The 23,343-nt window shown below is 42.3% G+C and overlaps 1 protein-coding gene across 1 annotated transcript in view; it reads left to right on the forward strand.

The window, feature by feature from the left end:
- The window catches only part of camta1a (calmodulin binding transcription activator 1a), a 290,687-nt gene extending 268,643 nt beyond the window's left edge, over positions 1-22,044 (forward strand). Inside the window, exons 12-24 of the mRNA XM_042408868.1 lie at positions 11,084-11,280; positions 11,447-11,643; positions 11,744-11,822; positions 11,987-12,335; positions 12,466-12,941; positions 13,761-13,939; positions 14,222-14,465; positions 15,318-15,389; positions 15,622-15,642; positions 15,768-15,967; positions 16,310-16,384; positions 16,787-16,817; positions 18,980-22,044. Of these exons, the coding sequence (XP_042264802.1) occupies positions 11,084-11,280; positions 11,447-11,643; positions 11,744-11,822; positions 11,987-12,335; positions 12,466-12,941; positions 13,761-13,939; positions 14,222-14,465; positions 15,318-15,389; positions 15,622-15,642; positions 15,768-15,967; positions 16,310-16,384; positions 16,787-16,817; positions 18,980-19,012 (2,153 nt within the window). The 3' untranslated portion in view covers positions 19,013-22,044. The remainder of the gene's footprint in view (positions 1-11,083; positions 11,281-11,446; positions 11,644-11,743; positions 11,823-11,986; positions 12,336-12,465; positions 12,942-13,760; positions 13,940-14,221; positions 14,466-15,317; positions 15,390-15,621; positions 15,643-15,767; positions 15,968-16,309; positions 16,385-16,786; positions 16,818-18,979) is intronic.
- Positions 22,045-23,343: the final 1,299 nt, after the last annotated feature.

The following is a 23,343-nucleotide window of genomic DNA, read 5'->3' on the forward strand; positions in this document are numbered from 1 at the left end:
TGAGACAAAAACTGATTTGATTGGGACATTTTCACTTTGACTTAGATTTTTCTGAGATGTGAAAATGAAATACTAGGATACATTTGTACATGTCATATTCAAAGTTTTATTTTAAGGTCAGTTCAGTAAGAGAAAGCCTCTCATCTCGTCTTGCTTATTGTTACAATGAGCCGATAGGAAAGCTATTGGTGTAGCAGCAGTGCAAATGCAATGACTAATTCAGACATTGTTTTTTATGATTATTTGCAAGAAGTGATAAAACTGGTTTGTGTGACCCCATTACAGTAAAAGAGCATTTGCAAATCAGCATTGTAAAGGTCTTCTATATATAACAATAGATGATGCAGAGCTGGCAAATTTCCATTCCATTTAATTTCAAGTTAAGTCTGTGAGTCAGATGACCTACCCTAGGCATGTTCACCAGAATGTAATGAGTATGTAAGTCATTGCATGTTTGGATATGTGTGTGTCTGCTGCAAGGGGAAACATTGCTGCAGTGCTTGAGCATTGACAGGATAAAGTAGGGCACGGTGAAGCACAGGCTCACAGGACAGCTGCATTGCAGACGGCCCTTGAGGGAGTGGGAGTGAGTAGTCGAGAGCTGGCGGCTCCCATACATGGGAGAACCAGCGGATCCCTCCGCCATTCATACCCTACTGCCTCACTGGCCCATTCACAGAACCAGTTAAGGAGGAGCTGACTGTCTCAGTGAAAACACAACCCACCCTATTACCTTACTTATATTAACCCCTTGTCTGCCATCTCTCACTATTTGTTTCATGGCAATCTGCAGTCTCCTACTTGAGGATGACAAACACATGTATAGTGATTCACAAAGCTCACAGATTGCATTGGGATTTTCACTTGTGAAATTTGGCTTGATTTCAGCTTAATTTATCCCTCCAGCTACTAATAAATCATTTGTGCCCGCAATGATTAGACAAAGACAGTTAATGTAGAAAAATACATTTACAGTCATCAGCTTGCCAAGTTGATTTGGCACCAGGTGAGTTTCTGTGTTTACCTTGTTGTGACAGAGAGAGAGGAGAGGGTCAGCCTTACCATAAGGAAAGACATGTCACTGTTAAAATATTGATGGGTGCCAAACACACACATGGTGGGTTGTTACTACAATAAATTAGTCAGACGCTTATGGCAAAAGCTTATCTGACCAGTAGTTTCAGGACCACCGCACTATGGACTCTGGCGCAGAGCGCACGTCCAAATCCACGAGGGTTAATGTAGAAGATTTTTTTATTTATTGGTTTGAAAAGTAAACGTTTGGGTCTGTTTGGCTTTATGTACCCAGAGAATTTCAATTCCCCCTGTGTTATCACTGTGATATCTAGACCATATAACTTTTATCAGAAGTAGGGCAGAATGTAATCATTGGTGCATGTGCAGTCATCACATCGATAATGTCCACAGTGTTGAAGCACAACAGAAGAAGCAATAAGCGCTGCACATCTAGAGTGAAAAGATTCCTGTCACCTAGCGTGACTGCACAGACCCACGCTATTTAACCCCTATGGTCAGCCACCTAATTAACTATATAGGCTGCTGACACTACGTGCCATACGTGCAATATTTTGTCTTAGTCCGCAGCGGTGTGCTATAGGCTACAGCTTTGTGAGTTTGTTCTCCCAAGGAAGACTCACTGTGCTATGATGTGCTAATGGCACAGCTGCCTGCCTGCCTGCCTTGATTTGTCATAATGCAGAGTGGGGGAAGGGGCGCTTTTTCTCTGCAGCACTGCAGGTACGGAGCCATGGGCAGGACAGAAATGCTGTCGGAGCTGCAGAACTCTCATCGTCCGCCCCAATAAGTCCCTGTGCTCAGATCCCACGACACGAGCCGGGAGAGGTTCGCTGGGAACTGCCAAATTACAGCCTCGCATAGCGGCATACCTACTGTTATTGTTCAAGGGAGCGTATTGATAGTACTGACTCTGAACAGCCTATAGCTACTACACCGGCGTGACAAACGGCAGACCGTGTACACACAATGCAGGAGCGGAGGAGTGGGCGTGTTTGGGTAAACATGGTAAACTACCGCAAACAGAACAAGATTTAGTTTCAGACGGCAGCAAGGCTGCGAGAGGACGAACCGAGTCGTCTTTTAAACGTTTGTACCGACTTTCTCCAATGTGGGAGAGACTTCGTGCAGGCGCACAGCCACACGCGTCGAGCAGCGCAGATCACCAACCTATTTGAATGATAATTGTTATTTTAATAGACCTAACAATAACTATAACAACAACAATGAGGGAAGAAGCGAGCTTTTAGGAGTGAGGAAGAGGCGGCAAACGGGAATTGGGGCGTCTGTTTACCGGCGGCACGTGCGCACAACGTCTCCAAGCAGCGGTATTTGTCATTTTACTGCAGGCTGGGATAGCAGCGACTACTAGAAACACTAAGAAAGTGTGTATGTGTGTGAGGTGAAACAAGTGAAGAGGAGGAGGGGGCTATTAGAGGAAGAGGAGTAGTGAGCGGTCTTCCTCTCTCTCCCTCTCTCTCCTCACGTCGCTCTCTTCCCTCACTTTGTTCTATTGTTGACGAGTGCTCTGTTGAGATTGAGACTCAGTCTACACCAAGGATATATATTTTTATTTTTTTCTCCGTATAACACCATGCAGTAGCCTGACCATCAGACTGTGGGGGCAAAACTGCAATTTGAGTGAAATGCAGCTATGGTTGGACTTCTTTGGGTCAGGATATGCCAGTGAATGACACCTGCATTTCCTAAAAGACAAAAGAGGCAGTGTTTTTGGCTTTGAGGTGGACTCTACCAATGGAAAATAAAATAGAAGGTTAGAAGTGTTAAGTTCAACCTATGGCTGTAGTGCTGTGCTGTGTTGTGTTTGTGTTGTGTTTGGGCTGCTTTTATATTCTGTGTGTTTCTCGTGTATGCCAGAAGAAGTTGAAGTTACACGTTTCTTCGAACACCCAGCATGCAAGTTATTGTTGTAACCCAAGTGTCTTAATATAGTCCAACTGTGCTGTAGCGGACTTTTAAAGGAATTGTCTATTTTGGCCACATGCTTTCTTCAAGTGTTTCATGTGACTCTGCCTCATTGCAGAGCACAGGACGTTGATAGTAGCCAACTCCTGACTCACGACTATTGCTAGAGCTTATTAGAGACGTCTTTTTAACACCTTCAGAGCAAAAAAAAAAAACATGATTTGCTTTGCTGGTATTTTGAATAGCAAATGAAGTTAACTTAAAGCTCTCGTGCACCTGTTTTCCAAGTCTTGGCACTTTTAGTAAAACCGTGGTACTCATTACAAGGATTCACGATTCTTTCTTGACAGTTTTAGCCCGTCTGATCTGTTGAACAACACGATCACCGTGTCCGTCTGTTGTCTTTACACTGACAGCTGCAAGTGCTGTTTCACGTGTTGTTGAAAGTATGGTAGTTGCTCTAGCGCATTAGAGGGTTGACGCATCCCTGAGTGCTGCTGAGGTTATCGGGGCCAGCGAGTCTTCAGCGAAATCTATGCTGTTGTTTCATAGTTCAGATTGCCTTCAGGGCTGACCTTAGCAATAGCAATGGGCTAATTAAACAGTTAAAATGGGGCGAAATGAAAACTACACGTTGCTACAGTAGTGAGTGTTGCCACTCAGCGTTTCAGCACCAACGATCAGTGAACAGCGACTTCACTTTAACCCCGTTTAGTCTTCAAACTTTTCTCTGGTTAAGCGCTTCTCAGGCTATTTAACGTGAGAGAATTGCAGATATACATTTATCGACCTGTTGCGTGTCTGTGAAGTTTTGAGTTTTACTATATCCGAGGCTTAGAACTAGATGCAGCGCCCATATTCTAGCCTCTTAAATGAAATTTCACGGTAAAAAAGATATAATTCAGCAGACCACCCATTGCAAAGTCTTGCAGAAAATATTTTGAAACTGCTGGGTGATTTTCCACTATGCTTCTGTGTGTTTTGCATAATGCAAATGCATCTATATTAGAAAGAGTGAATAACGTTATTTTGTGGTCACTTTAATCCAAAGTGGTAGCATGGTTTGCAGCAGTAGGAACAGTTTGTGTCTTAGTATAACTGCACAAAACCATCAGTTTTACTAGTACTGTAGTAGTGTTAGCAATATAGTAGCACTTGTAGTAGTCCTGTGCTTATTGCATAAGCAGCAGGAGCAGCAATATTCTATCTATCAATCTATCTATCTATCTATCGAGCAGTTATATTTTGGCAGATGTGGAATACGGCTATTACTAGTAAAATAAAAAAATAACTAGTTCTTGTAATTTAATAAGCAACAGCGTCAGTGTAGCAGTAGTAGTTTTTCCTGTGGTAGTATTAATACAAGCAATAGCAATGGTTGTAGTTCTAGTAACAGAAGCAGTGATGTGGGAATGCTTACACCTGGAGGTGATGGATCACCTCAGACTAGAGGGTTTATAGAGATAGGGACATTCAAAGGGAAACAATCGTTCAGGGAGAGCATATCATTTCTGTCTGTTTATATGCCTCGGTTCAAGTTTCCCAGATAATTTGGAATGACCTCAATCAAGACAGCCTGATTTTTATTGACTTCTACATAGATTATTTAATTGGTTGAAATATGTATTATGCAGTACAACTCTGTGCTAACAGGCTCCAGCCTGCTTTTAAAGCACAAGGGGATAATGTATTTTTCTCTATTCTTAGCTAATTGTATATTTCTTTTATGTTATGTTGTAAGTTTTACTTTTCATTTGTGGGGCAGTCTGCTAAAGTGCTTATCAAATTCTTGATTGTGTAAGTCCAGTCCCTGCTCATGCTGTGCAGTTTTATCCCTCTGAGTTGTTATAAACTCAAATTGAAATTAGGGCAGTAATAGTCCCAAATCAAGTCTAAATTATGCCATGTTCAAGATCATATGGCTCGATTAGCTGCTAAGTCTCAAGTCCCTATCTCTCCTCACTCTCCTGTCTGTTCCTGATTATAAATTGTAATAGCATAGCATCCCAGTGACAAAAGACTGAAATGTGATTTTAAGTACCATATTCAAATCGAGTGAGAGAAAAATAGGGAGAACAAGCTGAAAAATCTGTGAATGCATTTAGCCTAACTGTGTTGTCTTACTATTAATGGAAAGCTTTGGAGACATCCTGTCCCTTGGGCCACTGTGTTTTATATCAGATTGATTCATCTTTGAAATTATTTCTCCACACATCTCTCGTTTGCACTGCTGCCTGCAGCTGATGTGTCAAGCAGTATATAGATGTTTATGCAAATAGAAAGCTTATGGTATGTACTTGTTACTGTACCAACTGAAAATCTATGAAATCAAACTGCCCTGCTATCCAAGACAAAAAGCCAATACTATATCACTGTATTAGTATGATAGCAGATGACAGTAAATCCCCATGGTGTTTACGCTTGGCATTTTACCTTCAATGTGACACAATTTATCTATTCAGCGTTCAGACTGTACTCATATTGACCTATATAGCTGGACAAATGCCAGTAGGTTAAGAGCTGCTTCACCTTTGTGGCAGAACAGAAAAGTATCATTCAAGCATTGTGACCTTTGTTTTCTGTTGTTAAACTTATGTATATGGATGAGAATGAATTATTTGTAACTGTGTGGGCAACAGTGAGGAGACAGCATTGACTAACAGGACATAATGCCTCTTAATATAACACATTTTCTGACCTGTTGCTGTTGTCATTTGTTGATCAACTTCAAGAGAAGTATACCAGTGATGCAGGCATCTACTTGGCTTAACTTTACAGTAGTTTTTGTCTTAAAATCAAAATGTTGAAGCTGATTGTCTTGTGTGCATGTCTGCTAATGATTACAGGTTGCAAAATGTGAGCTAGAGCATAAAAAAAAAAAAAAACTTTTGGCAGATTTGCCCCTCTGATAAATTGGTTGTGGATTGAGTTGGATCAGGCATACAAAACATGGTCCATAATCTGACATAGAGAAAACAGCAAACTTGTTTTACAGCTTTGAAAAGGCAAAAAAAACCCAAAACTGTAACTGCATGAATCTGTAGTGGTCATTTTATTTGCATTTGTTGGTTCTGTGTGGAGTTTGCATGTTCTTCTTGTGTCTGCGGGATTTACTCCAGGTGATCCAGTTTCCTCTGACATCCAAAGACTTGCATGTTAAGTGAATTGGAAACACTAAATAACCCTTGGGTGTGAATGTGAATGTGTTTATCTGTTTGTGTGTGTTAGCCTTGTGATGGATTGACGACTTGTCCAGTGTTTACCCTGCCTCTCGCCCCGCCCCCCCATGATCCTAAACAGGATAAACAGCATAGCAGTTGGATGGATGGATGGATAGAGGGATGTATTGCTCTAATAGATTTGATGCCAAAATAAGAAATTCTACAGAAGGAAGATGTGTATATCACATACAATAGTATTCTTTGAACAATTTAAATCTTCTTCAACTTCTGATATCGCTCTACTAACAAGAATAAAAAGGAAGTAAAAAAAAAGAGAAAAAGACAGCAAAAGACAGTCATTGCATTATGTCAAAGTGAAGTGAGCCTTTTATCATCAGACAGCCATGTGTTCCAGCTGTGAGGGCTGCTGCCAGATGGCTTGGCCCCTTCCTCTGCACGGTCACAAATACCAGCCCCTGTCAATCAGCTCACACAGAGACCCAGAGGGAGGCTGGCCTCCAGCCTTTCTGCTGGGTTACATGTGAGAAGTTGACTGGCTGCGGAGACATAATGAGGTCCAGCACTAAACTTGATTGGCATGAACACAACCAGAGGTTCAAAAGTGAGGATTAAAGATGTCCTCCCACACTCCATCAGAGTGTCACCGTATGAATAAGCCTGAAAGTCGTTTTAGGGTAAAAGTTGAGTATGCCTTTTTGATTAGGATTAGAGATGGCCTATCCATTCATCTAAATTCAAAAAATAAATTGACCCTAAATGATTCTAAAACATTTCTAATTTTGAGTATATATATTCTTTGTCCAGTACCCTGACTGAAAAATAACTTGTAGCTATAACTGACTTGTCCTTAACAGCTGTGCACAAGCTTCTTGTTCTTGAACTCAATGAAAATGAAAGGTGTCTGAGTGTGTGTCAAGTGCCCACATGTTTCCAAAATAATGTGGCTCCAATAATAGTTCTCCTCTTGCCCTCATCCTTGACATTTCCAAGTCGGAACAGACAAGCTTCCCTTCACTGTCCACTAACCTGACCCAACCACTGAATTCTCCAACCTGTCTCATGACAATTTCTGCCTTGGCGGGTCCTCTCTTTCCTGCCCTTCTCCTCCCCTCCCCTTTTCTTCCCCTCTCCATCACGCTCCTCCTGTCCTCTCATCTCACTTCACCCTTGTCCTGTCCTTACCTGTAATCTCTCCCGCTGCTGCCTTCTTCCTCCCTTCAGCCTGTTCTCACTCCCACTGTACACAACTGAGCGTCAATAAACAGCCCTGTCCTTCCTTCCCTTATCCGTCTGTATATCAACCTGTCTCATGAGGAGCTGCTGCCATGTCCCAGAGATGGGACAGATCACATGGGGCAGGGCTATGATACTGTGTGGATTGAAATCCAATGCATATCTCATAGGTCCTCTGCTCTCTGCTTCTCTCAAAGGATACTCATGCCCTTTGAGAAAAGCTAATGAGAGGCAACAGCAGCGCCACACAACAGTCATCACACGTTAAGGAACATTACTGACTCTGCAGAGATCAGGCACTAGTTTCATCATGCAGAAAGTATGCTACAGTACTCCTGCCATGGATCTTATGCAGAAGTGACTTCCCAATCTAGACTTGTAACTTTCCCCATTGAGCCCATCTTCTTAATGTAAATTATGGGACCAGGTCAGTGGCTAGACACTAGACAGGGTTACTGTGTGGTGGGTCCCGCAATGACAACACAAGTAATTTATTCTAATGAGCCTCAGTCCCAAGGCAAGTGACAACTCATTTGAGTTAGTGGTCATAAAAGTTCAAGACCTCTTGTCACAGAGTATTACATGGATGTTTTTTCACATTCTTCGCGCTAACTGTCCTTCGATTTAAAGACCTAAAGTGTGCTATTTTCTCATCCTCTCCAAGCATTCATCCCAGAGGTGAGAGGTTTCCCTCTCATTTCTAAGGGGAGACAGGTCAAGTTATTTTTTTTTTTGTTTTTAACTTTTTTGTATTCACTGTAATTTCAAGTACACTACAAGAGTTATGTAATGGACTGAACAGTAAAAAAAAAACCTTTACTCTTAACTCTAGCTGTTCTCATATAAATCACTCTCACTAGATAACACTTAACGCTCCACATGACTCCACGTGACACACCAGAGTTGAGTTAATGTACATAGACATAAGTGATGTAGCATGAAAATCAGTGTAGATTTTTATTCAGGAAAGTGAAGAGTTCTCCCCCCTTTTGTATTTTTCATATCCAATTTGATGGGGAAAGTTAGCAAGAGTCCAAATCCTGCGGGGGGATACAGCCCCGAAAGCATGGGGAAGATGTAAAATAAACCTTCACTAAGCGAGAGAATCGGGCTCATCCACAGAAAACCAACCATCACTTTAGAAGGCATACTTGTGTCATGTGTCAGACGAAGTTTTCACATCAGTTTACACGTCAGTTTACTAATCACCATTCATTCAATTGCTGTAAATATAATGAATGGTAGTCTGCCTCATTTTTGCTTTTTTAAATAGCATGTCTCAGTCTGCCCTAAATGTGTGAGAGTGACCACGTCTGCTGCCACACACCGTCACAAGGGAGTAAACCAGAGAGTGGGAGGGCATTAACGACGTCACCGTGTTGTTGCAATTTCTGTTTGGCTTCTCACCTTCCATGTCTCCTCCCTCTCTCCTCCTACTCGTCTCTACCCCCATCCTCCCTCTGCAGTGGACGTGCATCGCATTTGGAGCAGCAGGCAGCAGGTGGAGATGACATCATCTGCACTGCAGCACACTGCAGCACTGGGTCTGAACAAAGACATGTCAGCCTACCGCTAACTATCCTCTCTCTCTCTCCATCTCTCTGTCTACGTCTCTCCCCCCCATGTCAGCCAGGGGAAGAGGGAGAGCATAGCCTTGTACCAAGGCGGGTTGTAGTGCTGTGACCTATCTCAACCCCCTGACTCGCCTCCAGATACAAGCACTCACTCTCAAACAGGCTTTCAACTCTTCACCTCACCTGTCTCCACAAGTCACCATGTGAAGAGATGAAGATGGATCCCACATAGGAAGAAACACTGCAAACACTCCAAGCATCTCCTCTGCTTGAGAGTGATTTGCTGATCTGACAGCAGGCTCACTTAGACAGTCTACAGCACACACAGGAATAGAAAGCAGAGACCTCAATGTTGTCCTCTAAGTCCATTATTCACACTGCAGCATGTTGTCACTGAGAGCAGTAATTTACCAGCCACTGACATTATGTTTTTCTGTCCAATGATAGCAGTTACTTGACCTCTTTTACTGTAGCTTATAGGGGGTCTGACTGTGACATTAGCTCTCCACAGAGCCGTGAGCCGTGACTGCCAAGATATGGTAAAGCGCAAATGTCACCAGGTCATGCTGTTAAGGCTCCCCACTTAGAGTCATTAGGTCCCTACCTACGGCGTCAACATTGTGAAAAAAAGAGTAGGCCAAGTACACATAAAGCACAGCAAAGAAGATTTATAGACTCTGTTTTTTCATTGTTTGCCTTTCTCTCTCCATTTTTTTTGCTGGTGTACTGAGTCCTTCTCCTCCCCTTCATCAATAAGCCAATAGCACGCAGGCAGACCATACACACACAGCCATGTTCCTGTCGCCTAGTTACCGCTCGGCAGCAGGTTGCCACAGAAACGGCCTCATAGTGGCTAAATGGGGAATGCTAATGCAGTCTATACTCCTTGCTGCAGTGGGCTCTCTGTGCCCATCCCATTCCACTGTCTGTACACAGCATACTTTGGATGTGTGTGTGTGTGTGAGTGCGCACACTCATACACACACGTATTTGTTGTTTGTTTGTGTATATGTGAGTGTTTTGGGGGGGTATTCCTAAATATCACAGTGAGCCTTATGTCTTATAATGTTACATAGACTTATTGCAGCGGGTCAAAAACAAAAACATACCCAGTAATTTTGCTGTCATACCTCTATGTGTTTGTGTAACTGATTGATATACATTTACAAGTCTGTAGAAGTCACTTGCTCTGTCCTATACTCACTTAGGTCTTGAATTATGCAGCAAGTTCTATATTTCTGACAGAGAAAATAGCTTTTCTTGCTGCAAGGCTGAAAACCTGAGCAGAGACAACCCGTAAAACTGCTCTGACTGATACAGGGTGCAAGGCAGTAGTTGCCTCCTAAGCAGCATGTAAACACTCTGAAGTCTTACACACCTCCATCCATCTTGATGTATGGAAAAGCTGGGTTTTCAAGGACTCCGGATAGGTGCAAGTTGTGATTGATTTTGTACTGTCACTTCTTAGTCCTCCTACTATACCAGCTCATAGAACGGGGGTGGGCTAGGACTCCTTGGCCATAATAGGCTGTACTTAATCAGCTGTAGAGGGCCTTCAGCCGCACACTCCCCCCCAGAGTGTGTCTGAAGCCCTATGTGAGAGGGTGGACAGATTTAACATGCCCCCACTCATTGGCCAATCATTCAACCTGTATTAGTCTGCTGGGGCTGTGTTTGAGTGGTGCGGCAGGAGTTTAGTGACGGGAGCCATTAGCAGATGATTGATGGACTTTAAAGGTTATTTTAGGAAAACCAATTGTTTTGATGAAGTTAATGATTGATGCTATTGTTTTCAGTCACATTCTTGGGAGATTAATAATGATTAGGTTTTGTGTGTTATAGGTAAAAGTAGGAAATTAACTTATGCTTTGCAGTATGTCAGAAATAGACATTTGTTCTTAAAAGGTTGATTATATGCCTCATGATGTTAAACCCCAAGTCACTGCGACAGTCCCACTGCTGCTCAGAGCAACATATTTGGCGCAGCTTGTGGTGCATACTGTGTGATCATTTGTCTTGTCAGGACAAAGGGTTGTTTGTGCTGGTAACAGCAAAGACAGACATTTTTTTGCACACTGGATGCTTCTTGCGTGCTGACTTGTGTTCTTCTTCTGTGTCCCACTGTTTGCCCAGATAACCAGTTCAGAATGTCTATCCTGGAGCGCTTGGAGCAGATGGAGAGGAGGATGGCGGAGATGGCCAGCCACCAGCAGCCGAGCAGTGCAGGGAGTGGCGGAGGTGGGGGAGGAACAGGGGGAACAGGGGGAGGAGGAGGTGGAGGGGGAGGAGGCGGAGGAGGTGGAGGAGGAGGCAACAACAGCCAGTCACAGGTAAAAAGCAACATCATGCTACTCATATGTTGTGTGCATGTGACAAAACACATTGTGGCTCATTGTGTTTAAGCACTAGAAAACATATAACAGAACTCAATGATTTTGTGTTGTTAAAGAGAAATAAACAACAACCAATAACGATCTGCTCTTTTCTGTATGTGAGTGTGTATCTGCCCAGACGCAGGCCAGCAGCTCCTTTGAGAGCCGTGTCGTGGTGGTCTGTGAGAAGATGATGAGCAGAGCTTGCTGGGCCAAGTCCAAACATTTAATCCACTCCAAGACCTTCAGAGGCATGACACTCCTTCACCTGGCTGCTGGCCAGGGCTACGCCACCCTCATCCAGACACTCATCAAGTGGCGGTGAGGACAAAATACTCAAGATATAATAGTGCTTTTGTTTTTAATTAGTGTTCAACACACTTAATAGCAGAGAGATGCTAATTTTCTCTCTTCCATCCAGCACCAAGCATGCTGACAGTATTGATTTGGAGTTAGAAGTGGACCCTCTCAATGTGGATCACTTCTCGTGCACGCCTCTGGTAAGAGAGCTAACATCTTTAGAACAGTATGAGCAATGATGATAATATCCTAGTTCATGTGATCTGTGGTGAGAGAAACCTGTATTTGGTGTAGACTGATGTTTTTAACCCACTAAGTCTGTTTCTCTTTTCCGCTTTTTCTTATCCATCTGTTTTCCATCCAGATGTGGGCGTGTGCGCTGGGTCACCTGGAGGCTGCAGTGGTCCTGTATAAATGGGACAGACGTGCCCTAGCTATCCCAGATTCTCTGGGCCGCTTACCTCTGTCAATTGCCCGCTCTCGTGGCCATACCAAATTGGCTGAATGTCTGGAGCAGCTACAGAGGGAAGAGCAGCAGCCACCAGCCCCTCTACCACCCGCAACTCGCATGTCTTTCTCCCCAGCCCCCGACGCCCCCACCACAGACAGCTGGATGGTCAGCTGGGCAAACGACAGTGTAGTAGCATCCAGCTGCAAGAAAGGAGGTCCTGCCACCACTACAACCACAACCAGCACCACCAGCCTCAATCCAGGCCAGTAGAGTTCTCTTTGCACCTCTTACACTTGGAGGAAAAGTAGTTAGGCTGATGGCTTCACATAAAATCCTCATTTTCTTGTTATTAGTGTACTGTGCAGCTAATTGTTATGTTATGTTTTTTGCAGACTTGAGAAGACCCAGGTCAGAGCCTTCCAACTACTATAGCAGTGAGGGCCAAAGAGACCTCCCTCTAGCTAAAAAACATAAACCCAACCCAGAACTGTTTCAGACACGGCCTGACAAGGCCATGTCTGTTCCTCTGAGCCTGGAGCAGCAGCAGCTCCACAAACTGTCCTCTAGCCCCAAGAGCCTGTCCTCAGAGGGCCTGAGCTCAGACAAGGGCCTGTCTACTGGAGGCAGCACAGGGACAGCCAGATGGACCTCCAGAGAGAGTTTCTCCAGCAGTAGCTTGGGGAGGAAAGGGTTGGGGGTCAGTGGAAGCAGCAGCCTGGGGAAGGAGAAACTGGTCAACCGGTTACGTCAGCGGGAACAGCTAGGTATGCTGGTGATGGCAGACAGGGAAATGGCTGATGCAGAACTACTATCCTATCGGGAGGATCTGGAGAACCAGGACTGTCTCACACAGATGGATGACTTGCAGGTGAGAATTGAAAAAATGTTTACTTGGGCAGCTAATTGTGTAGAACTTGGCAACAGCAGAGCCATAGATGAAAAGTTCAAATGCATTTGGGCCAAAAATATTTTGCTGTTGATTTAAATACCTGCATGCAGCAGCATACCACAGAAATTACATAACACAATACAGTACCTGTTTTCTTGCAGCAAATAAGAAACATGGGAACAAAACTTGAACACTTTCAACGGATCTACTCCTGAAACTTCATAAAAATTAAAATGAGAAGCCTTGCATGTAAAGTACATATAATGTACTTCTGAGATTACATGCATATTATCAGAGGGAAGATGCAGCATATATAATTCAGTGGCACCATTGCAAAGTGGCTTACATTTGAACTATACAGTCACAAGTGAAAAAAGCATGGCAAGATGAGATTCAAGTTGGACATTACAGTACCATGCCACCTCTTTTATATGCAGCTTATGCACCGGGTAGGCGGTACAAAACAGGCACCTGGCACACTGTCGATGACCATCACTGCATAATAAACTCTCTCTATTGATCCACTTCCATAGCCAAGGGATTCTTTCAGCCATCCATCTCAGTCTCGCTACTCCTGCAACAAATGAAGTGCTGGATTAGGAATTTTAGCCTCAAACAATGTCACTGTCATCATTATTACCCTCCCCATTGGCAATAAAACCAGCATTTTTGTCACAGGGCCAAACAATTAAACCTATATGCCCAGAACATGTGCAATCACTAAAATATGTAGTCTTTCAACCTGTATGTCATGGTGAGTTATTTCTTCACTCATCTTTATTTGTCTCAACAAAACAGGTAAACATGATGACTCTAGCAGAGCACATCATTGAAGCAACACCAGAGAGAATCAAGAGGGAGAACTTCACCGCCACAGACTCTGTGCCCTTAGACACGTCAGGGGTCAGCAACACCATGAACTGGCTGGCCAACTACCTGGGAGATGTGGAGCAGCTGCCGAGCATAATACACTTACGGTAAGGAGGATCATGGGGCAGGCAATAACAGATGTGCATATTACCATACAGTATAGACTGTGTAGACATGTATGCAGTATGTATGTTGTCCCCACTGCATAGAACAAAAGGACAAAACAGTATATATAAAGTTAGATGCACAAATTGATCATGAGTCTTAGGAGACAGGTGTAAAGAAGACTATATGTTCACTATCTGCTGGATTCCCTCACTATATACTGACCATACACAAACGAAGAGCTCTAAAATGAAGTGAAAATGTCTGTCATCTTCTTTGCTCAGATCTCTGTATAATGAACCCCTGACCCCATCGTCCAACCCCAGCCTCAGTCCTGGTGGGTCTCCGCTAAGAGAGGGGCCCCTGGAGAGGTCCACGCTTCCATCCCCAGCTGACTGGAGTGAGTTCATCAATGCCTCCAACAGCAAGGTGGAGCGAGACCTGGCCCAGCTGACTCTGTCAGATCCAGAGCAGAGAGAGCTATATGAAGCCGCCCGCCTAGTCCAAACTGCCTTCCGCAAGTACAAGGTACAGGCCTGGCGCTCAGGCGCCATATGCTGTGTGTACTGCAGCCCGCAGTGATGGGTGTGCACTGTTAGGACTGGTGTAATTAGATGGTTTTGTTATTGGTTTTTGGAGAGATGTTGAAGGGTTCACTTTTATTTGGTTTATAGCTCCAAATTGTAGGAGCTCTGATTTTTACAGTAAAGTTCAGGGTTGTGATGTACTGTTTCTAATTACACTTATTTTTCACATTTTCCTATCTCTATCTCTGTCTCATTCTCTATTCCTCTGCTAATATACACATGACAACATGAACAAAAAATATACATATATGTCCCTGTGGTTTCAGCATGGGAAGGTGGCTTGAGCAGAGCATGGCCTTGCTTAGAGGAACGACTGCACTGTCCCCTGTATCCCTGCTCCAATTAGACATGATTAAGCTTATGTTCTCCTCTTCTGTCTTTGTCTCTGTCTCTCTCTCTCTTAGTAAGGTGTATGGAGCCTGCTACTGCCTGTTTTTAACTAGCTCTCCACACACCAGCCCTTTTCCCCCTGCCCGATCCCATTCCTCAAATCGCTACCCACCCCCCAGCTACTTTTAATGAGTTTTCCTATGACAAACTGTTCGCTGTTCTTTACAGTCATCTATTGTGCCTATCTACAAGCTGATACTGAGTTGGACCTTTGGCTCTCTGTCACTCAACAGTTCACCTCCTCCTCCCTACTGCCCACCAGGGGGGGACTCATGCCAGGGTGGCATTCACATTCGAGCCACCAGGAGACCTCAGGGAGACTTGACAGAGCCACTAATATCCTCTGTGGCAAAAAGCAGGTTCTACTTTGAACTCTGACCTATCCCACTCTACTCTCCAACAGGGGCGGCCGCTCCGAGAGCAACAGGAAGTAGCTGCTGCTGTTATTCAACGTTGTTACAAGAAATATAAACAGGTAGGCACACCGAAGCATTGAAGTTTTCCTGATATGGTCACATCTGGAAGTGCTTTAGTCTATATTCCTATATTCCTTTTAGGAGGCAGACATCTACATGAATTAACTCATCTAAATACTCTTCTATATCTGTAATGAAGCTCATCAACATGTTTAAACTCAGATGAGTTTTAGTGAATATTAGATCATGTTAGTGCATCATTCACAATTTTTCCCTTTTTCTGTTTGCAAGCTAACATGGATAGCCTTGAAGGTAAAACTCTTTCACTACCAGTAGCTGAAATCACTGCCAAACGTCAGGTTGTTTAATTCCACTGCAGACTGAACCCAAAGTGTTCACTCACAGCAAAGCGTGACATATTTTGTTCTTGTTCGCAGTATGCACTTTATAAGAAGATGACGCAGGCCGCCATCCTTATCCAGAGTAAATTCCGCAGCTACCACGAACAGAAGAAGTTTCAGCAGAGCAGGAGGGCCGCCGTGCTCATTCAGCAATACTACCGCAGCTACAAGGAGTTTGGCAGGCTGAAGCCCCACCATCGTGGGGCAGCCGCTGCCCTGGTGCAGCACAAACTGAGGTAGACACTCAGGCCAAATACTGGAATGTACCAATCCTGCAATAGACAGCATTATAATGAAGATTCCACTTTTTCCTACTACCAATCATAAAAATGAAAGTTGTTGAAGGTTAAGTTATGCCTTAAGTCATTCATGGACACATTTATAGACAGATGAATAGTCAGCTTCAGCTCATTTTTATGTTTTAAAATAATTATATACTGTTTTAGAAAAGAACCCTTCACATTTTCACTGAAAGATAAAAGCTGAGTCAAATTCATATCAACAGAGATGTGTGCCAATATCCAGCTGTTGCTCCACAAACAAATGTTTAACACTCTTCTGTATCTGATGTTTTATAGAGGTAGTCTGCTCACAAAGAGGCAGGATCAGGCTGCCAGGAAGATCATGAGGTTCCTACGTCGCTGCCGTCACAGGTAGACCCCGACACTGACTCACACACATGCCAACATACTCATATACACACACAGAAAACTTCACATAGGCTAGATAAAACTGCACATTCAGATTTATTGCAAGGGTTCATTCATGGTCTAAGTGAATAATATCCCATTGAGCTAATCAGTAAGACACAGTAGAAAATACCATTAGCTTCATAATCTTGTCTATCTCTCAACTATTTTTTTTTTTTTTACCGGGTGTTATGTGTTTGACTTATTTTTGCTGGAAAAAATTGGGTGGTTAAAAATGTCTCCAACACCTAAGCTCCACCCCCCTCCCCCTCACTGTATTTGGCCCCCACCTGTCCTCACCCCCTCCTTCACAGTGCCTACTGTGTGCTAATAGCTGTCTGGTATTGTTTTGCTGTTTATGCCAAGCCCCTTGATGGACCATAGACTGTTCAAGCGGGTGAGTGCAGCCTCAGCAACTCAGTTCGTGCCTCTCTCTCTCTCACTCTCTTTCACTCTCTCTCTCTCTCTCTCTCTCTCTCTCTTTCTCTCTCTCTCTGTCTGTTTACTCTGTATGCCTCTTTCTCCCTCTTATCTACTCTGTTTCTCACTCTTCAATAATACAGTTATCTCTTCCTGAGGTCTCGGCCTTTGCATTCTCTCCCTCCTTCCCTCACTCTCATTTTCTCTTTTGCTCTCTCTCTCCCACCCCTCCACCCACCCTACCTCCTTCTCCATCACTGTTGCTTGATGCCTGCTTGCATGAAGGCTGCCGACTGGAGCCACAGGTGGACTGAGAAGCTCAGATTTAGAGCAAAACTTATCTCGAACTAACAAAATGCTTATGAATGACAATATCACTGCAACACTTAACAGGCACTTCTCTGACTCTCTTTATCTCTGTCTTTCTCTCCTTGGAAATTACTTTTTGTTCATGATTGTTTTTGTTTTTATTTCAGTTTTGTGTGGTTATGCAGATAGCCAGTTTGAGAGAACGGGAGGCTTTTTCTCAATCATGTTTTATTCTGCTGCATGTCAAGTGGTGACAACTATGGGCCTTGCTCTTCAACCTATAGGCATGCTATGGGCCTGCTGTTTTCTCCAGTAGTTGTCTGTCTGTCTGACTGGCTGTTTGTCCTGTTTCTAGCCACTCGACAGACTGAGAGGGGGATTTAACTCCTCTAATTTCCTGTGTCAAAAGTGTTGAATGTAATGTGGCCACTGGGTCATCCAAACAAACAGATCAAGATACACCTGAATGCGAAAAACTCAGGAGGACATATACAGCATATTTAGAATTTTTACCATTTGATTACTTTCACAAAATGTTAACCTCCCTGTTGTTGACCTTCATATCATATGATTTAACTATCCTCCATATCTGCTGTATACTGTCCTAAAATAGGGTACCATGCTTTTAGAGAGGGTAAGACTGTTGCTGAAACCACCTCTGATGGCAGACTCGCCTGCTATACTGTGATATAGGTTACAAAGCTGTGATAGCATATAGGTCACAGCAGAAAAAAAACAAACAATAGGCTCCTCCACCCATTGGGACTACACCACAGAGTTTTAATAGATTCATACCTCCAGGGAGTACAACAGCTCAGCATGAGAGGATGCAGCACACACACACATACATACACACTGCATCCAACCATGCATCTACATAGTATGCTTCAATGCATAAATGTTGCAGTATTTACCTTCTGCTAAGAATAACCAGAGCGGGGCTAAATCCATTACACGGTGGTGGTTGATGTGTTAAAATCAATTTTTAGGGTTAAGAGTACTTTGTACACAGCAGGCTGACCACTTTCTGCTCTTACACTCGAGACACATATCTCTTCTATGAATCCACACCAGTTTGGTGATAATCTTTTGTGAACTGCCAAACAATGCATTGTTGAATTTCACTGAGTTGCACTGAGAATTTCTTCTCAGCCTTGACCTGTGTGTCTGGAGAGACTTCATTTAGTCTTTTATATGTGAGAGTGAAGTGAGTTCTAACTTGACCTTCAGTGAAATGATTCATGCTTTTAGTCATTGACTAAATAGACTCAGAATGTGGAGGGATAGCTATTCTAATCTTTATTTTCAATCAAAGGAGTAGTCACGTCATACTGGTAGGCACCAGTGTCACATGCTGCATTTAAAAAAAAAAATGCAGTTTGTGCCACGTGTTTCAGGTGCCAAGTGTCACTTTGAAATGAGTAACATCAATTTAGAATAATTGCATTACAATAATAACATCATTACCATATTGTTTTGGAACATTTGAAATTAATTGCAATTCATGACAAGATTTCTTCATATTTATTCCTCCCAAAATCACAGTGTGTGCAAAGTGCACTTTATCCCAAATTTATTAAATGAATATGGTAATGATATTGTAATCATGTTATAAATATCGCCTTTTGTTCAATTCAATCCTGACCAACATTTCCTTTCACAGACCAGCCGTAGTTCCTGATGATCTGGGCTGACTTGATATTGTTCTGATAGTTGTGGCTGAACAGTGTGATGCTGTTAGGCCTGTGTGTGTGTTTTTATAAGCGTCTTACTAGAAACTCGAGTCGTGGACGTTGTATTTATGGACATTTATCTCTCTCTGTGTTCCAGGGTGAAAGAATTGAAAAGGGCCAGGGAACATGAGACCTCTCAGAAGAGCCCCCTCGCGATGTGACATCACTCTCCTGACTCCTCTTTTCTTTTTCGTTTTTACCCAAGACATTTTACAAGAGAAATGGAAAAAAAACATCAATGCAAACACTGCAATTATTACTACTACTGCAGTGTTACAGGTTCAACTACTATTACATGTACAACAGCATTTTTTCACATATCTATTCTTTCCACTGACTTGATTTCGGTTGGAGAGGATTCAAGGATTCAAGGATTCAAGGATCATTTATTTGCCAAGTATAGAAATACAAGGAATTTGCCTTGGTTCAGCTTTCAAAACACGCAAAGACATTTATATTCAGTAAAAAATCTAACATAACATAGACACTGTTACGCTGGGTGGGTTCAATAAAAAACCTAACAAATAAATAAAAATCTAACAATAACATAAAACACAGACACTGTTATGATGACACTGTTATGCTGGGTGGAGGGGGGTGGGGGTTAAAGTGGCAGGTGCAGGGGCAGATAGCAGCAGGTCTGTAGGCTGAGGGGGGAGTTAGGCTTAGGAGTTGATGAAAAAAGTGTTCTTGTGTCTGGTGGTATTGATTTTAATGGTCCGGTATCTCCTCCCAGAGGGGAGGGGCTGGAATATGTGGTGGCCAGGGTGTAAGGGGTCGGCCAGGATGCCCCTGGCCCGTTTCCTGGCCCTGGAGGTGTGGATGTCATGGAGGGAGGGCAGGCTGCAGCCAATGATTTTCTCTGCTGAGCGGACGATGCGCTGCAGCCTGTCTCTCTCTCTCTCTCTTGGTGGCTGAGGGGAGTGGCAACTTCTATGGGATTATAAACTTAAAGGGTTAGGGTGGGGGGTGCAGAACATTTGCTTCATGGCATTTTTTGCACTTTTTCATGGATTGCTTTGTCTTTTCTGGATATGAAGAGGTTTTGGACGGTGAAGGAAGTGAACGCAGGACAAGTCTAAGGAGGTCTGTCACACGTGAGGACCTGAAGAGACGTAAAATTAAGACTGCTGCTGAAGATCTCAGAGGATAGGGAGACCATGCAGAAACACTCTGGGCTCTAATTGTATTTCATAATTTTTTAAGTGACCAATCAATTCATTTGAAGACGGATTTTTTTTAACCAAATATATTGGTAACGACATGGCCACTTCTATCCACTGCTGTAGATGATATATCCAACTTAGCTCTACAACTCCTCCTGTCCCACTGTGCTCTTCCCCACCAGTCTGCCCACACGGGTAGAGCTACAAATGAATGTAGTCGGGGGTTTAACCATGCAGAAGCAAATGGGGGATAAAATATTTCTGTTTTGCCATTTCTTAAAAAACCCTATGCTTTATCGTATATATTGTCACTTTATTACTTGAATTTGTTCCATACTGTCCAATGTATTTGTTCCATCATGTCTAATGTATTGGTGATCTGTATCTTCAGATTCTATGTTGTTGAATCCTACCAAGAAAAAATGCATGACTTCTTGGCAAGAAAAGTCTTTGCTTGTGTGCTTACGGTCTAGTCTTTCAGCCTATCCTCTGATTTTCTTTTTATTTCCAGTTTAGTGGTTCACATATCCATCTTCTCTCACTTAAGTTCCACCATCTAAGTATTGAAGCTATCCTCGTATTGTCTTGTTTTGTTTGTTTTTTTTCATTTTATTTTGTTTCATTTTGCCTTGTTCAGTTGATTGCTCCTCTGGAACCTAACAAGAGAAAAGAACTTGCCTATTTTGTGTTGTAATGGTTATGGTCATGCAGGTTATTACTGTTCTTTTTAAATGAACTTCAGAGCCTGTGAAGGCTTTTGAGGGGAAGATCACATACATTGCCTTGACGTCTTAGAGATTCTTTGAGGGGTCCCTAAGCTTGTCCCAAAATAGGGGTTTGACAAATCCATATTTTTGACAATTGAGCGATTTCTGTATATAAAGAAGGCTGAAAGTACGTAGGAAAAAACATTTACCCAAAGGGGATTGTATTTTAGAAATATATTATTTTATTCATTAAAAATGGGTCAAAAACAGGTATGAGACAAAAACAGAATATTTGTATAGTTTTGTTTGAATGCCTAAGAAGTATGGTTGTATTGTTTGTATATAGTGTAAATACCTGGGATAAAAATGAGCTATGTGCATGAAAAGTATGAACAGAGTCAAAAGGGAAAAAAACAACAAAGCAGTAGTGGCTATGCTCTGTAAAATTAAAACTATTTCACTATTAGAGTATTTTATTTTATTTTGATTGTTCTTAAGAAGAACATTTTGCTAAAGCATGATATTATTGCAATGTGAAAAAGTAAAAAAAATCTGTATTTAGAGTTAGGAGAAGTCTGCAAAATTATCATAAAACAAGTATGGTTATGTTTACTTTTTTTTTTAATTTATTTGTTTGTTTTGGGCTACCAAGAATCTTTTGCCAATGGTGCCAAGGTATGTGAACGCTATATAGCTTAAGAAGAGAATTAAGTTAATTTTTGCAGAACAGATAATCATACAGTGAAATACACACTAGCACTGAAGACCATAAGATCACAACTGGCCGAGGATCACGAGAACAATAAGGTACACAGTTTGCAGAGGGAGTTGTATTTAAGCAGAAAGCATTGAAGTCTCTCATGTCTCCACCATTCCCATAGCAAGCTGAAGCATTTTGCCATCACTGAATACACCATAGCAGAGTTTGAGTTTTACTTTTGTTGTCATTGCAAATGGAATGTGATGTGTTACTGAGGTATCTTGTCTGATCTTAAAGATTGTAAATGGCAGCCTTGCCCATGGTGTCCCTACAAAGCAATCCATGTTATTACTCTCTGTCACTGAGAAAGATTGAATTCACCTCTTAAAATGTGCAGTATGTTGCGGCAAGCATTGAGTTTATCAACCCTAGGCTGATCCCTGGAGTAAACTGGTGACATGATTTTCCTAATTCGGTAAGATTAAAAAAAAAAAAAAATCCTTGATCAAGGCTGCCAGGGTCTAAATAGACCTTCCATGTAACAAACAAAAAACAATGTCAAGTTGAAAAATATGTGTAGCATACTGTTCATGACTGGATTTCTTTGATAGCAGCTGGAAACATATTTGCAAAACGAACTGTTCCAACAGTCAAAGGTGCTAAAATGATTCTACCCAGAAGGACAACGCTAAAGGTTGTCACTCACCTCGATGCAGGGTCAATGAGCCAAAAATGACTGTAGTAACTAACGTGTAAAACAATACACTGGTGCCATTTATAATTATGAGGCATAAGATGTGTCTTGTATATTGGATAATATATACATATATAGCAGTTTTGATTATTGGGCTTGAGGAACAATCTGAGAGAGAATACACATGAGCTGCTGGATTAGAGGTGCCTGTTGGTTGCTGCCTAATTCCTATAATATATTCCTACCAGAACTACCAGAAAGTGTATTCTGTATCCAAGTAATGACATTTGATTATTCAGCCAAGTGCCACTGAAAAAACTTTGTTTATTGAAATGTTGTCATGTTTGTTAAATAATTATTAGGCTAAATAGGTATTTCTCAGATTTATTTGACTGACTGGTTGTTTTTTTTTTTGTTTGTTTGTTTGATTGATTTGTTTTTCACACACCTGATACAGTATGTAATCTTTATTTCCCGAGTGTTTATGTAGAAAGTGCCTATTCATATCCTGATCACACAAATCCAGTGTCAGAATGCATACAATGTACCTGAGTTTGAGAAAATGTGAGAGAACATGGTCACCCACACACAGTGCTGTATCCTCTACATGAACACACATGGTCACCATCACCTTACACATCACCAAAGCTACAATATGGTATTCCCTGTTCGCAGCAGTATGAGTACAGCACTCCAGCTTGTCAACATGCGAAGCTTTCTTTTTTCTTTTATGCCTTATTTTATGTTTTCTACTGGGACAGCTTGTTAAAATCACATTTAGAAATGCCACTACTGGGGTTTGTTGCCTTGCATTCACCCTCTAGTCTGTGGTTAGAATGCATAGCCAATGCAATGTCGTGGCAAAAGGAGAAGGATTTATTATGCTTGCATGGGTAAAATAGTTAACTGGGTGACAGAACTGCACCTAAAGCATGCTTATTTTCCTAGAATCGGTAGTCAGATAGACTTGTTAAAAGACTTACTGTTCTGTAAAACGATGAACCATGGTTTGACGTGTCACAGAACTCAGAAAGACAGAGGGCATGTGACTGGAGGGCGGATGGGAAACTTACAAATTGAGTCAATGATCAATACTCAGTAGCTACTGATGTATTCATGGCAAAGCATGAGGACAGGATTGTTTTTAGAGCAAGCTCTAACTTTTAGACTTTTTTCTTTTGTTTTTGATTCATT

The sequence above is a fragment of the Thunnus maccoyii genome, chromosome 4 (assembly GCF_910596095.1).
Source record: "Thunnus maccoyii chromosome 4, fThuMac1.1, whole genome shotgun sequence".
Lineage (NCBI taxonomy): Eukaryota > Metazoa > Chordata > Actinopteri > Scombriformes > Scombridae > Thunnus > Thunnus maccoyii.